Below are 15799 nucleotides of genomic sequence, written 5' to 3'. Positions count from 1 at the left end.
TTCAATTATTCTGACTGTTCAGTTAAAGGAAAATGTGGCCAGGCATGGTGGCTCATGCCTGTCATCCTAGCACTTTGGGAGGCGGAGGCAGGAGAATCACTTGAGCCCAAGAGTTGGAGACCAGTCTGGGCAACGTAACAAGCCCCCGTGTCTACTAAAAATACTAGAAGTTAGCCAGGCATGGTGGTGCACACCTGTAGTCTCAGCTACTCAGAAGGCTGAGGTGGGAGAATCACCTGAGTCAGGGAAGTTGAGGCTGCAGTGAGCCATGACAGCACCACTGTATTCCAGCCTGGACAACAGGAGTGGTGAGACCCTGTCTTGGAAAAAAAAAAAAAAGGCCAGGCACAGTGGCTCACGCCTGTACTTTGGGAGGCCAAGGTGGGTGGATCACGAGGTCAGGAGATCGAGACAATCCTGGCCAACATGATGAAACCCCGTCTCTACTAAAAATACCAAAAAAAAAAAAAATTTGCTGGGCGTGGTGGTGCACACCTGTAATCCAGTTAGGAGGTTGAGGCAGGAGAATCGCTTGAACCAGGAAGTAGAGGTTTCAGTGAGCTGAGATCGTGCCATTGCACTCCAGCCTGGTGACAGAGTGAGACTCCGTCTGAAAAAACAAACAAACAAAAACAGCAAGTCCTTCTATCTCCCCAGGTCTTCAGGCCTGCACTTATCTCCCTAAATCCTGTTCCCAGGGCCATGGCAGAGGCTACCTCTGACGCCACCCTCACTGTGCTCTCAGGTTCCGGTGCACTTCCTTGCTGGTTGGCCTCTGGACTTTCTTTGAAGCTTTGGGAGGTGCTCAGCTGGGGGAGCAGGGTGTGTGGGTGAGGAGCAGCCCTCAGTCACTGGTACCTAGAAGCTGAAAAGCTGTCCAGCCTTCCTATGCTGACGTGCACTCCAAGCTGCTCCTCTTAGACCACCCCCAGCAGGACGGGGCCCCAGTGCCGACAGGAGCAGCCTGGTGTCACCGCAGCCTCCAGGACGTCCCCTCCTGCCCTGCCTCTCTCTCCCGACTTCCTCTAGTTTCCTGGGATCGATCTCCAAAATGAACTACCTGCACCCAAATCCACATCTCAAAACCTGCTTGTGGGAGAACCCAGGGGAAGATTTAGTAACGACATCCTCAAAAAGTTCTTTCCTGATGTCACAAACCATATTCGTTGCCGTTTTCACATTCACCAATAACACTCCATATGTTTCCTTCAGAGAAGTAATTATAACTTGTAATTGTTCCTTGGGTAACTTCTGGGTGGACCCCTCTCTAGACAGAAGGCTTCGTGGGGCCGGCGACCGTGGCTTTCTGTACTGCTCACACACTAAGAACACAGGAGAGGCCGTCAGTAGATTTGTGTGATTTTCTTGTTGCTGTTGCATGAAAGAATAGATTCTTTTAAAAAATGTGAAGGGATGGGGACGAAATGCCGGGGAGGAAAGCAAAGGGAAAGTAAATTGTGAAATGAAAATAAATTGACCTGGACTCTCTCCCAGGTTGAGGTTTGGGCTCTGAATCCAGTGGAGACCACTGATGGATTCGGGAAACATTTAGGAGAAATGGACAGCGGCTGTACTTCTTTCTTCCATTCACCTTGCTACCCCCTCATCGTTTAGCACTCTGCCTTGAAAATACACTGCAACTGATGAATATTTGGGTGATCAACTATACGGGAAATTCTTACAGAGCCTGGTTTAAAGATCTTGGAATTTCTGGAAAAGATGGGTTTGTCCATTCCAAGTATTTTGGATGACCTGATTTCATTCTAACTCCCATCCGTCTTTCTATGCGGTTTGTTTTCGCATCTTTTATCTCATTTAAATGCCATAGCCACGCAGGTGGAAAGCAGAAATCCATTTCTGCATTTACGTTAAACTGGGACTGCGAGACTTGCCCAGGGTCGGTGACCGCCCAGGGACCCCCATGCCAGCGCGTCTCGCTCCCGCGTTCCGCTCCTGGAAGGGCAAACCCATGACCCTGGCGAGGGTCCGTCCACACGTGGCCAGGGTGGCTGATCTTCCCGGCTGCTGTGGTTGTCAACACCACTTCTCCGGGTCGATTTTCCCTTTTCCTCGGCTCTGTCGTCCATACGCCGCTCACAGCAAACCCAGGCGGCGGGCCCCCTCCAAGGGCGCTCCCTGCGTCCGGACCCAGGTTCTCGGGGCGCCCCCGGTGGGTCCCCGTGAAGCCGCCGCCGCACACCCACCTCAGCGGAGCCCGCCTGTGGAAACCGGGGGAGGTTCCGCCTCCAGCACCCACGCGGCGGCCGCACCTCGCAGTGAGATCCTCGCAAGCGCCCGCGCCTCCCTCGCCCCACGTCCCCTCTGCCCCGCGAGCCCCACTGGGAGCCGAGCCGACTCGAACCGGAGCGCGAGTCCCTTGCACAAAACGCCGGCGCGTCCCTAACCGCGGTCCAGAAAGGCTGACCCTGCCCGGGGTCGACGGGTGTGACCGGGTCCCCCGCTAACTTTCGGGCGCGGTGAGCGTCGCCCGCGCGCGCCGCGGTGGAGGCCGCTGCTTTCCCGCCGGGAGCCCCGCGCCGTCCCCAGGTGACCCGCGCGCCCCGCGCAACAGTTGGGGCCGGGCTGTCCGCGCGCTCCCCGAGCCGGGCCCTTCCCCAGATGCAGCCGCGCGCCGGCCGCCCCCCAGTGCGCCGGTGCCTCCCCGGGCGCCGAGTGCGCAGGCGCCGGCCGTGAGGACCGACCGTGCGCCGGGCTCGAGCGCTGTCTGAGCGCGCGGCGGCGGCGGTGGACGGACAGACGGACCGCGGACGGACGCACGGACCCCGACCCGCGAGCCCCGGGAGCCGCCGGCCTGAGGAGGGGCCGCTTCGCCATGTCGCCCCGCACCTGCTGAGCTCGGAGCGTCCGAGGATGTCCGCGCTGAGGAAGGTGCGAGCCACCGGGGGCCGCAGGGAGCTGGGCGCGAGAAGCCGGGCGCGGGGCTGCGAGAGCCGTCGAGGCGGGGAGGGGGCGGCGTGTTGGAACCGCGGGGACGCAGCGAGGGCGTCAGGGTTGGGGGCGGGGGCGAGCGAGGGTCGTGCCGCCCGCCAGGGCCGGAGCGCCGGCGACCCCAGGGACAGCCTGTGCTCGGGGGTCGCGCGTTGCGCTCCTCGCCGGGCTCCCCGCATCTCTGGCCGCGCTCGGGGATGCCGGGACCCTGGGCTCCGGGGGTGCGGGAGCCCACGGGGCCGCGGAGGTGTGAAATTCTCCGTTCGTGGAGGGGGCACAGCCTGGGAAGCGCCGGCGGGCCAGGGACTACGCGCCTACCTCCGGTGGGACAGCTGCGAGCGAGTGGGGGCGGCGGGCAGCGGACTGCCTCCCCCTCCCCCCAAGCCCGGATGGAAACGCCGACGGGGACCGGGAATGAATGAAGGGTGTCAGGCTGGGCTGCGCGCGCGGGGGCTCGCGGGGGCGGGGGCGGCCAGGAGGGGCCCCTTGTGCCGGGCGGCCGCGGCTGCCGAGACCAGGCGGGGTGGAGGGTTCGCGCAGCGAGGGGGTGGCCGCCGCCCGGCTCTCCAAGTGCGAGCGAGGAGCACGGGGGCTTTTTTAGGGGTGGTTGCTAAGCGAGGCGCTACCCAGCGCAGGGTTTTGTAACTAAGCCTCCCCCGGCAGCGGCTGTTGCTGTTCTCCGGCTCCTTCGCTAACGATTGCAGGAGAAATAATGAGGATGTAATTATTACAGCTCTGCGCGGAGGGCTGGGAGGCGGCGGGCGCCGGCTCCTCTGCCTGCGCGCCCAGGTGGGGCTGGGCTGGGCTGGGCTGGGCTGGACTGGACTGGACACCTCTCCCCGCCCGGCCCTCCCTCCGCGCGCGGCGTGTGTGGTGCCGGAGGCTTCGGAGCAGGCTGGACCTGGGAACCCGGGGAGGGGCCTCGAGGAAAGATAGTTGGGCGAGGTGGGCGCCGGCGAGAAGGCGGAGCCCCGGGACAGCGGAGGTTCTCAGGTGCAGAGCGGGCGCGGGGGCGAGGGCGCGCGGCGGGTCTGCGATGCGTGTCGGAAACTCGCGGCCCCGGGTCCGGGCCCTACGCGCTTGGAGCCCGGGTCCTTCCCGCCCCTGCGCGACGCCGCCGCCGCCGCTGGTGAATGGCGATCCCGGCCACGGCTTGGAATTGGGAATTCGTGACTTATCGGCGGCGCCGGTCTTGTATCGATTAAAGATAAAGCGATCAGCAGTGAATTTATCCTTCGTGTGGATGAACTCGGCCAGCCTGGGCTGTGGGGGGTTTGGGAGCTGGAAATATCCTCCAAAGCGCCGCCGCTTCTCCCATCATCCCGGACTCGAGGCTGGAGGCAGCTCCGGTGACGCGAAGGCGAGGACCCCCGGCGGGGTCGGGCGGGGGCGCCCCGGACAGAGACCCGGTCCCAGCGCCTGGCGGAGCCCAGCGATCCGCGCTGTCAGGAGGACTCTTATCAACAGCCGGTGAATTAATTGTGTTTGCAGTTGGGAAATAACCCAGCACCTCGGCGTAGCCCGAGGAAGTCCGGGAGGCTCTCCAAGGACCCTTCCCCCAGGTCGCGAGGCTGCGCTAAACCCCGGCCCCAGCGCACCTTGGAAAGCACATTTTGGCCTGAGATGAACGCACCTTACACCATTTTCATTTTACTTTCTTCCTTTTCTCTGAGAAAGGTAATAGATAACCAAGGCCAAAAATGGCGAAATGATGAAAAAATGGTAATTCTTGGCAGGTCAAGTTGTTACTCTGGGTTTAAAAAAATGTCATTAATCAGGATTTTCCAGTAGCCAAATTGTCTTGTGCCGGCAGCTGGGTGACTCACAGATTTGGCTCCAATAGTAATTGTAGAGTGTGCGTACCATTTCCTTCTGGATGGTGTGACTTTTTCATTGCTTGGAAGAGAACACATTAGAATATTTTATCCCCTACATCTGGCAGCACGGGGAGCAGGCTGTAGGCAATATTCTGTCCAAGCACAATCTGGGCGGGGAGGACGCAGAGGGACAGAGGTGACCCAGAGCCGGCCCTGTCCTGGGTTCTCTCTTGGGTCACCTGAGGCATCTTCACCGCGGCAGCTCAGGGGCGTGGGATCTGCTCTCAGTGATGACCTGGGGCGCGTCCTGCCTCTGTGCGCCATTCCTGCCCCTTCGCTGTCACTCCTTGGTGATCGCCCCTGTTCTTGGGTAAAAGCGGAGAGGTATGGAACGGCTTCCTCTGTTGAGCTACCACGTCAAATCTGTATGTTGTATTTTCAGGTTAAAGGATAAACGTTGTAAGCAAAATGAGTACTATGTCAAATAATTCATGGAATGAAGTAATTAAAAGTAAAGTTTTCTCAGCACAGATGTTTTCTCAGATAAGCATTCTAAGTCAACTTTTCATAGTATTCAATGTGTATTTGTTATCCTTCGAAAGAACTTTGCACTTACGATAGTCCAAAGTGGTACAGCTTAAGACAGAAATAAACATGTATTTATTTACCAACTTTTTGTATGCCTTTTGTTACTTGTGATTTAAATGGGTTAGTTCGATTTTTATTTTTATAGAATTCAGATCACATTACATTATTTCTCCCCAGTGACGTACATGCCCTTCTGTGGCAATCTATTGCTTCTCTTATTTTTGTCTACTTATTTCAGTTTTGAAATTGGTAGAAATTCCAAATTAAATATAAAAGCAAAAATAGGCTTCATGGAATTTAAATTACCTTGGATTCTATGTACCCAGAACTCAACTAATTCTGAAACTAAAGTGTTCTAATATCTTTTTAAGGGTGAGAGGATTTTGTTTTGTTTTGTTTTGAAGACATTATCTTCCATAATGTCAAAATTGAAGGAATGCTATAAATTTTTTTATTATATAGCCGTATTTGAGGAAAAGCTTCATGACTCCTCAGTTATCCAAGGAACTGAATGATATATACTTTGATTATAGATTTTAAAATGAAGTTAATTAAATATTCTATTTATTGACCCTCAGGACAGATGCTCCATGGTCATTCATTGGATATAATAAAAATAGCTATGATTCATCATTTTGGCCAGATGGGAGTCATATTTAGAGCATTGCCAGCATGTTGGTTATAAAAGAATTATAGGCTGCCATACAGGAAGTTAGTGGGCTCACTTTCTATGCAGTTGAAAATTATTCTTAATTAACCGTAGTTTTACCAAGTAGTTTTCATCATACCAGGCTTCCTAGTACCACCAACTTTTTAAATATGTTTTGTTGTTTCCTAGGTACCTGTGTGTACAAAAACTGAGCATGGTGATTTGATGTGTGTTCATGACAAAAGACTTTAATTTTTAGGGAAGGTAAGCAGATGGGCTTTGGCGTTGACCAGGCGTGGGGTCGTAGGGTGTGCAAACTCCAGTTTAAATCCTGCATCTGCTGGTAGCCACCTTTCCCCTCCAGGGCTTAATAGCATAAACAAATTAATCTCCTCAGCAAAGGCAGTAGAAGCTCATCTGTAAACCTCTGTTTTTCTTTTTTCATGTCATTCTTCTGTGCACTGACTTCATCTGCCTATGAAAATCTTCTCCCAATCCTCAGGTCATGGGCCTTGCCCTTAATCTCAGCTCCAGGAGAGGTGCCTGGCTGTTCTGGCATCCCGGTGATGGGTGTCCGCTGCAGCTGCTCTAAGGCGTGCACCTCTCCTGACTTGCTGGCAGTGTCTGCATGTGGCATGTTAGTTGCCTTAGTTCTGGAACTGTCCTGTCTGTATTTGTTGGTGGGTCTTCAGGAGTTGAGCTTTCCAGACCCGTTAGTGCAGACTCTGGTGTATTCGCAGTTCAGCGTAGGCTTGCCTTTCCAGGCAGCAGAAAGCTCCCCTTGGAGAACACCTGCCCCCTCATGGGGTTGGCTTGGTGGACCCCTCTTCCCAGCAGAGGTGGCCCCTGACTGGTTGGAGCCCTAGCTCCCTCTCAAGAGCACCTGGATCAGTGAAGAGTGGGAACTTTCTAGGAAGGGAAAGCTTTAGGAAAAACGGCGGGAAAGGTGTAAGGCCTGGAGCTGTGGCATCAGTGCACAGTCTTGTGGGGATGGCCTGTCTGGAAAGGACACCTTCATCATCTGTCTGTGGAGAAGGGCGGCCGTTATGCAGAGAGCTTGGTCCTGAGGACGCGCTTGGAAGCTGTGAACTAAGTTATGCCTGAACCATCATTACCCCGTGATTTTCAGTTACATAAACCAGGATATTCTTGCTTTGAATTGACTTTTCTGTCCCTGACAAGCAAGTGGGATGTTTGGGTTTTTAGTTTCTCCAAACATTTCCATGTTAAAGCTCTTGTTGCAAGGAAAGGCTTGTTCATCTTCAGGTACTGTTTTTTATATGGTACATTGTGTGTATCGGCAGGAAAAGAAGAAAAAAATTTAAATAAACCATTTTAAACAATGAATAAACATTTGGAACCAGCCCATCTGTAAACTTGTGTTAAAAATTTTCAAAGTAACCTGCGAATCTGACTGATCATTGTCTTTAAAATGTTTCACACTCTGCACAAAAGAAGAAAAATGGAAATGATCCCCAAGGGTCCATAGAGTATGTATTTTAAATTAGGCTGTATTTAAAAATATCCTCCTGTGTGTAATGAATGTTTGTCCTGTGATTTTTGCACAGCGTTGCAAGTGGCTTTCTAGAGACAAGGTATCCCTCTGTCATCCAGGCGGGAGTTCTGTGGCATGGTTGTAGCTAACTGCAGTCTTGACCTCCTGGGCACAAGTGATCCTCCCACCTCAGCCTCTCTAGTAGTTGGTGTATGCCACCACACCCAACTAATTTTTACTTTTTTTTTGTAGAGAAGGAAGTCTTGCAGTGTTGTCCAGGCTGGTCTTGGATTCCTGGCCTTAAGGAATCCTCCTGCCCTGACCTCCCCAAGTGCCGGGATTAAAGGAGTGAGTCACTTTTCCCGGCTGCATTTGGCCCTTTATTTGACCTCACCATATTTTAGTTTTCTCATCACTAAGAGTGGGGCTAATGCAATATTAACTTATAGGGTGTAGGAGGATTAAATGAATTGATGACTGTAAAGTGATAAGAATGGTGCACGTAGTAAATGCTGGATTAGTTTTGACTATTTTTATCATGAAAAAATATAATTGAGGCCTACTTTGAGCCAATCCACAATGGAAATTAGCAAGCCACTCTTTGATTTCTCCCAAAACTCTTTTACTTATTATTTCTGGTCTTGTTTTATTTTTTTGTATCTCTCTTGCCACTTTCCAAAAAGTTTTTGACTGAACTTAACCACAAAAGGACAAGGGCAAAAAAGTTAATTAGAAACTAGAAGTAGAAAATTAGAGGAAACAAACGTGATAGCCATGAGGATGGATGTAATTCTTCAGCATCACATTTGACACTGAGCTTCTAGGGAGTCAAGTCAACAAAAACCCAAAACCACAAAGCCATGTTCGACCTCACTTGATCATGCTATCAGGGTGGACATTGGATACTCATTTTTTGGTGAAGATGAATTTTCTCTGGCACTAACTTGTAAGAGATGTTCTGAGGGTAGATCTTATATTCAGGGGCTGGGGTTGTATAACATATAACAGTTACAAATACAGAAGTTTTTTTTTTTTTTTTTTTTTTTTTTTTTTTTTTTTTTTTTTTTTTTTTTGAGACGGAGTCTGGCTCTGTCGCCCAGGCTGGAGTGCAGTGGCCCGATCTCAGCTCACTGCAAGCTCCACCTCCCGGGTTTATGCCATTCTCCTGCCTCAGCCTCCTGAGTAACTGGGACTACAGGTGCCCGCCACCTCGCCCAGCTAGTTTTTTGTGTTTTTTTAGTAGAGACGGGGTTTTACCGTGTTCACCAGGATGGTCTCGATCTCCTGACCTCGTGATCGCCTGTCTCGGCCTCCCAGAGTGCTGGGATTACAGGCTTGAGCCACCGCGCCTGGCCACAGAAGTATTTTTTTTTTTTTTTTTTTTTTTGACGCGGAGTCTTGCTCTGTGCCCCAGGCTGGAGTGCAGTGGCGCGATCTCGGCTCACTGCAAGCTCCGCTCCCCCGGGTTCACGCCATTCTCCTGCCTCAGCCTCCCGAGTAGCTGGGACTACAGGCGCCCGCCACCTCGCCCGGCTAATTTTCTTGTATTTTTAGTAGAGACGGGGTTTCACCGTGTTAGCCAGGATGGTCTCGATCTCCTGACCTCATGATCCGCCCGTCTCGGCCTCCCAAAGTGCTGGGATTACAGGCTTGAGCCACCGCGCCCGGCCCACAGAAGTATTTTTTAATGATTGTGTCTTGATTTGGTTTCTTTGAAATAAACCAGAAAAACTCACATGCACAGCCTACACTCAGCACTGATGATCTCTTCTTGGTATTTATTTACTTATTTATTTAGAGGTGGTCTCACTCCTGTCTATCAGGTTGGAGTGGCATAATCACAGCTCACTGCAGCCTCGACCTCCTGGGCTCAAGCGATCCTCCCACCTTAGCCTCCCAAGTAGCTGGGACTACAGTCATGCACCACCACACCCAGCTAATTTTTTGTATTTTTAGTAGAGATGGTGTTTCACCATGTTGCTCAGGCTAGACTCTGACTCCTGTGCTCTAGCCATCAGCCTACCTCAGCCTCCCAAAATGTTGCAATTATGGGCGTGAGCCACTGCACCAGGCCTTTTGCTGGTATTTGCATGTGATTTCCATGGCCAGGTCTTTGTGTCTGCATCACTCACTAAGCTACTGTGGTTTAGGGCTGAAGACACGTGGATTCACGTTGTGTGTCCTGCAGACAACAGCAATTTCTCAAGTTTCGTGTGCCTTCACATTCCATCCGAGTCTTTGCATGTAGATGCCCAGAACCCTGTTTTAGCTGAAGGTAAGTGTTGTTCTGGTGGCCGTGGCAGTCTGTGGATGGAGCCGTCATAATGGTTCTCTCAGACCCGTTGCCACTTCCCTCTTCTCTCCCTTGTCTTGCGCTTTGGGAAGAAGTGCTCGTTCGCTCAGCAAGCTTAGAGGCAGCATCTCCTCTCCGCACATCCTCCCTGACCCACGAGATTGGGTTGGGCAGGTTTCTCTGTACTCTGACTGTTAGGGTAACGCTTCTCACCACCTTATAATTCCCACTTTCCTTGTCTTTGATGTTTTGGAATAGCCACTCTGTGAGAAGGGTCTTGATCACCCTTGAACCCTGGCCCCCGGTCTCATCTAGTGATCTGAATGGGTGAAGGTGCAGCAGAGGGCTGATGCCTCCTCGAGGTACAGATTCCCCAGCCCGACCTACGTCCCTGCCTCTTCTCCGGCCACGTCACCCTCCCGGGGTGCTGGCTGTCTGCTCCCCATGGTCACTCTCTGTTCCCTGCCTGGGCTGTGCCCCAGCAAGACTCTGGCTTCACCCACACTTGACAGTGCTTTTCATTCTGCCTTTTCCTCATGTCTTTTCTCTCGAACCTAGTTGGAGTGCTGCTTCCCCGGCCCCAATGCCCGAGTGAGGTCATGCTCCCAGCCTCCGAATTCCTCGCTGGGGCTGGGTCCCAGCCTCCACCTCCCCCAGTCTGTCCACATGCTGTCCTCAGTGCAGCAGAGATGGCAGGAAGGGGTGGCCCAGGCCATCTCTACACCTGCTGCAGGGTTTTAGGCCATGTCACTGGATAAACAGTTGCATGACCTCGTAAATATACACAGTTGACGCCTCGTTACGCCGCCGTCCCTTCTCCACGTTTCAGCCGCTGCTTCCGAGTTGCGGGTGCTAGAGACAAGCACAGCAGCAGGTTCTTTGCCTTTTTTCTTGGTCTTTAATATGAAACCTTTAGCTCTTTAAAAATAATTTCCATTGTGTAACATTCTTCATAATATTTTGACATTCTGAACAAACTTCCAAACATCTGTTTTCTGACTATCTTTACTATATATAATTTAGAAATTTGCGTAAACAATTGAGAGTTGTAGTTTCAACCTTTTGTTGTGGCCATTTTAGAATGTAACACTACTGGGCCTGAAACAAAATGTTCTAGGTTGTCCCTATAATTAGATTCAAAGTTTTATTTTTGTTGGTGAAACCTGAATTCTGTAGTTCTTTAAAGCAACCAAACAGTATTTCTCAGTCTTCAATTTTTCCTGCTACTTGCTTTTCTAATGATATTTTCTTAAGAGTCACAGCACTCAATTAAAAAAAACTCTTCTTTGCATGTAACTATCCCAGCAATTTCACTTCTGGAAACTTTTTCTAAGGAAATAATCATGAATTTACAGCAAGTTAGGTAAGTGGATGTCCCCTCCAGTTGTGTTTCGTAGTATAATACTGGAAAACAGCAGTAACAAGATTGGGTAAATTCATGGTGAAACAGCAATGTTATAAAAAATACACATCCACAAAAAGATGGAAGTTAAGTACTTAATTCTATAAGAAGGTGTTCATACCATATTAAGTAAAGAGAACGGATTATAAGACAGTGTGAATATGTTCATCCATTTCCCTAAAGCCACTGAGTTTGGAGCATAAAGACCAGACTGGAAGGATACCGACTCCAGAATGAGGAACCCTAGAAGCCCGATCACATCTCCATCTGCCTCAGCTCCAGGCCACCTGCTTATGGGGGTCCACACCACCCCTCACAGCCCGCCCAGGCCAGCCAAGTTCATCCCCTCAACACTCTGCCCCCATCACCCAGGCCTCCTTGCTGGTGCCTGAACTTCAGTGATTGTCCTGGTTCGGGGCCTGTATGCCCTGCAGGAAGGATGGGGCGTATCTCTCCTTCCTCCAAGCCTTCCCACATGTAGGGCTTCTCAGAGAGGCCAGGCGAAAGTGGGTGCCATCCCTCTGGTGCTTCCGGCTCCCTTGCCTTCTCATGCCCCATGCAACTTATTTATTTTTGATGTTTTCTGATCATATCTGGCATCTGTTGAGTGCTTGCTGTGTGCCTGGCACTGCTGGGCGAGTTACTCACATTAACTCATGTAATTCTCATGCTAGCCCTGTGAGGTCAGTGCTGGCGTTGTCTGAAAGCTGCAGATGAGGAAACTGGGGTAGAGGGGTCAGATGGCGCATCGGATCCCGTGTGAGGTCACACAGAGCCGCAGGCCACATTGGCAGGGGGGGCTCCAGAGCTGGGGACGCAGCTGCCACCGTCCAGTGCCACAGGCTGGGAGAGATCTGTGGGATAGAGGGCCACCCACTGTGGTCATGGCAATGTCCCCCATGCCTGACACCTTGCTGGGCATGAGCCCCTCATTTGCTGAATGAATGTGGATCAGAATGCCAGCTGCACACCTGCAGGTGCTGAGGTGGACAGTGGTTCTGATTTTCTGGGTTTTTTTGTTTTGTTTTGTTTTTGTTTTTTTGCTGTATCAGAATACTTTTGGCTGCATATAATAGAAAGTCCCACACAAAACAACTGAAACTGAGGATTTGTGAGTTCTTACCACAGAGCACCACAGCGTGTCATCCTCAGCAACCAGGTTCCCGCTGCCTGCTCTGTGGCCTTCAGCATCCCGGCGTAGCCCCTGCTGGCTGCGGACACTGGCCCTAAAGGCATGATGCGGGGACGGTGCCCCTGTTGGTGACATCAGCCCTGCAGGCGTGATGGGGGACACCTTTGCAGTAAGGAAACCTTACTGTGAGTTCTCCAGAAGACCTCCCCTCACATCTCATCATGTCCAAGCCAGTGGCTGGGAAGGGCAGTGGGGCCCTTGTGCTGGGCCTGGGGTGGTCACACTCGCCCTCCCGGGCTGAGCTGTCCTGGTTCTCCGGGGACCGGGGAGAGCGACACAGGAAAGCTGGCCTGTCCTAGAGACCAGGAGGCTCTAGAGGGTGAGGGGCTGCCTGGCACTGCCCCGCCTCTGACTGCTCTTCTGAGTGTGTACACTACCCACAGTGCATCATACTTCTGAGTCTTACGGGACTTCTTTATGTTTTCGTTCAATAAAAAGACTGCAAGATATCATAAAGCAGACAGGGAAGGAGAAACCTCCTCTGAAAGCCATCGAGCCATAGTGACAAGTGCACCATTTACCGTGCCCCGCGCCAGTCACGTGATGGACTTCACCGCCAGGCCTTGCTTAGGCATCTTTGGTCCCGAGTTCCAGAAACGAGCTGTGACTGACGAAAAGCAAGGCGGAGAGACCGGGAGGACAGGCCATGTTCCAGCCTAGGGGAACGCGGAGGACACAGGCAGCCGGAGGGTGAGCTCTGAGGTGGGATGGGGTGCAGGGCAGGCGTGGGGGCTCTGCAGCAGTATGCGGGGGGGCTCCATGACGGGATGGGCAGGCTCTGTGGCAGGATCGGGTCGGGGGCTCCAGGATGGGGCAGGGTGGGGGCCTCCGTGGTGGGACAGTGGGCTCTGCGGTGGGGTGAGTGGGTCTGTGGTGGGATGGCGGGGAGCTCTGTGGCAGGCTCTGTGGTGGAACGAATGTGTCTGTGGCAGGATGGGCCAGCCTCTGTGGTGGGATGGGTGGGCTCTGTGGTGGACTCTTTGGGGGGCTCCGTGGTGGGATGGGCGGACTCTGGTGCTTTCTGTCTCTGCCTCGCTCCTCTAAGACTGAGGTCCACAGAGCCAGCTCAGCGCGGCTGCATGCTCCACGTAGCCGCAGGGGTGCATGACCCCTGGGTGGGGACAGAGTGGTCCCCGTGGGCGTCGGTGGGTCAGCATATCCCATGCTGTGACCCGAGGAGGAAGCCCTTACCTGGCGTTTGTTTTCTCCCAGAAAAGCACTAGAGTCCAAACCATAGAGGAGCTGAGAGATAGAATATCTCGTATCATTTACCACTCACTTTAGCTTTTTAAAAAGTGCTTACGCATATTGGGTGACATCCAGCCCCGCAGTGCTGTGAATTTGCGAACAGCCTCACTGAGGAGTGCGTGGCGGCACACAGGTGTTCAGCACTGCCCATCAGCACCTGCCCGTTCCTTAGAGCCCTCCTCTGTGGTGGGCTGGGACACGCTCAGAAAGCAGCCAGTGGCTTCCCAGTGGACAAGGACAGGTGAAACCCCGGGGTTACTGCTTTGTCGTGTGTCATGGAGACCTTTCCTTGGCTACCAGATCTTTGCTTTCTGACAACTTTTACTATATTTGTTATAGCTCTTGAGATTCTTCTCACCTACAATTCATTTTGCTCTCTCTGTATCTGAGGGTATCATGGGAGGCGAGTTAGGCTACTTTTGTATATTTTCTTTTCTTTTTTCTTTATTTGAGACAGGGCCTTGCTTGTTGCCCAGGCTGGAATGCAGTGGCATCATCATAGCTCACTGCCGCCTTGACTTCCTGGGCTCAAGTGATTTTCCTGCCTCAGCCCCTGAGTAGCTGGGACTACAGGTGCATGCCACCACGCCCAGCTAACTTTTTATATTTTCAGTAAAGCTGGGGTTTGGCTATATTGCCCAGTCTGGTCTCAAACTCCTGGGTTCGAGCAATCCTCTTGCCTTGGCCTCCCAAAGTGCTGGGATTACAAGTGTCAGCCATTGCACCTGGCCTTCTTTTCTTTTATTTCTGGTCATTTTATCTGCTAAGTATTTAGGAGCTAATGAATATATTACAAGTCAGCAATAATTCCATGACCTAGAAATGATTATAGTTTATTGGTGTGTTTCTTTCCAGCCTTCTTCTAATTATTTTAAAAATCAGAATTGGAAACTACCTTGTTTTTTTTCACTTTATATTCTTTTCTAAGAATTTGCCCATATATTCAAAACATCCTTTTATAATTTAATTTTAATCGATGTGTAACGTTCCTGTATGGAATGTGATTGAAACTTTCCCCTATTGTTTGACATTTAAGTTACTTACAAAAATGTTTGGCTATTGTTCTGTGGTTAATGTATTTTTTTGAATATTTTCTGAAAATGTAGATCTTTCTTTTCTCCAGTCAATTCCTAGGAACAGAATTATTGATTAATGGGTGTGTTTAGTTTCCTAGGGGCTGCCATAGCAAGTTACCACAGATCGGGTGCCCGAAACGGCAGAGTGCAGTCTGGGTGCTGGAGGCTGGAAGCCTGGAGCCCAGGCATCCTGGGACCTGCTCCCTCCAGAGGCGCGGGCGGGCCCTCCTCTCCTGGCTTCTGATGCTCCAGGCATCCTGGCTTGTGGCCTCATCACTCCAGCCTGCTTCTCTGTCTCCACGTGGCCTCCTCTTCTCCGGTGTCTCCCCTTCCATCCATTGCAGATCTACCCCGCAGGACACATGTGAGGGCGGTCAGGGCCCCCTCAGAAAGCCCAGGGTTATCCCCTCACCAAAGAGCCTTAGTTCGTCAGCTCTGCAAAGCCCTTCTTCCAAACAAACTCACATTCCTGGGTTGAAGGGCTTTTCCTGGGTCTCCCGAGGGCCGGTTAGGCTGGCTGCACGAGCGAACGATCCCGAGTCTGGAGGCCGTTGCCAGAGCTCTCTCTAGACTTGCGTGTCCACCGTGGCACTGCACGTGGGCACTGGCCGTGCCGCGTCCTTGCCACATGAGGGGAGGTCAAGGCGACTGTGTGGACTGGGCTCAGGGAGGACATCAGAGGAAAAGTAACAAAAGAAACCAAAATAAAAAGGAATGAAGAAATGGATCGATAGATCTGATGAAAACATTTTGAATCTTTTCTATGTCTACAGGAATAAAATCAAGTGTACTTAGAAACAGTTTAATATGCTAAATATGAGGGTTTTCCTGAGTACATAAAAATGGACAAAAAATATAAACAAAATTAATAAAGAAGCCAATATTTCAGTTAATAAGCATTTGAAAATGGCCAGAATTGCCAATGAATGGTAACACAAAACATGACTTTTAAAAACTACAAGTGAGCTATTATTTTACAGTTAATTAACGGCCATACATTTTGATGTCTGACTTCCGGGACACCTGGCCCATGTCCCTGTCTGTGCCTCCGCCCTTCCCCGCGCGGGTCCGTCTACTGCGCGGCCCCACA

General features: G+C 51.6%; 2 protein-coding genes across 2 annotated transcripts; both read left to right on the top strand.

Annotated features, from left to right (window-relative positions):
* Positions 1-3613: 3613 nt before the first annotated feature.
* On the top strand, positions 3614-5437 carry LOC126960551 (uncharacterized). Its single transcript, XM_050800220.1, has one exon. It carries the CDS (start codon positions 3986-3988, stop codon positions 4421-4423), a length of 438 nt encoding a protein of 145 aa, XP_050656177.1. The 5' UTR covers positions 3614-3985; the 3' UTR covers positions 4424-5437.
* A 3111-nt stretch (positions 5438-8548) lies between these two features.
* Positions 8549-15077, top strand: LOC126960729 (putative uncharacterized protein encoded by LINC00269; the record flags this gene model as incomplete). Its single annotated transcript, XM_050800338.1, has 5 exons — positions 8549-8634; positions 9353-9455; positions 9608-9773; positions 14247-14383; positions 15054-15077. Coding segments are annotated over 5 exons (516 nt in total), but the record flags the coding sequence as incomplete, so codon positions are not given.
* Between the last annotated feature and the right edge of the window lie 722 nt (positions 15078-15799).

The sequence above is a fragment of the Macaca thibetana genome, chromosome 8 (assembly GCF_024542745.1).
Source record: "Macaca thibetana thibetana isolate TM-01 chromosome 8, ASM2454274v1, whole genome shotgun sequence".
Lineage (NCBI taxonomy): Eukaryota > Metazoa > Chordata > Mammalia > Primates > Cercopithecidae > Macaca > Macaca thibetana.
The sequence above is the reverse complement of the archived record's forward strand: the minus strand, read 5'-3'. Positions and strand labels throughout refer to the sequence as shown.

Coding starts and splice junctions, on each gene's coding strand:
- LOC126960551 (XM_050800220.1), top strand. CDS start 3,986: ATGCGTGTCGGAAACTCGCGGCCCCGGGTCCGGGCCCTACGCGCTTGG.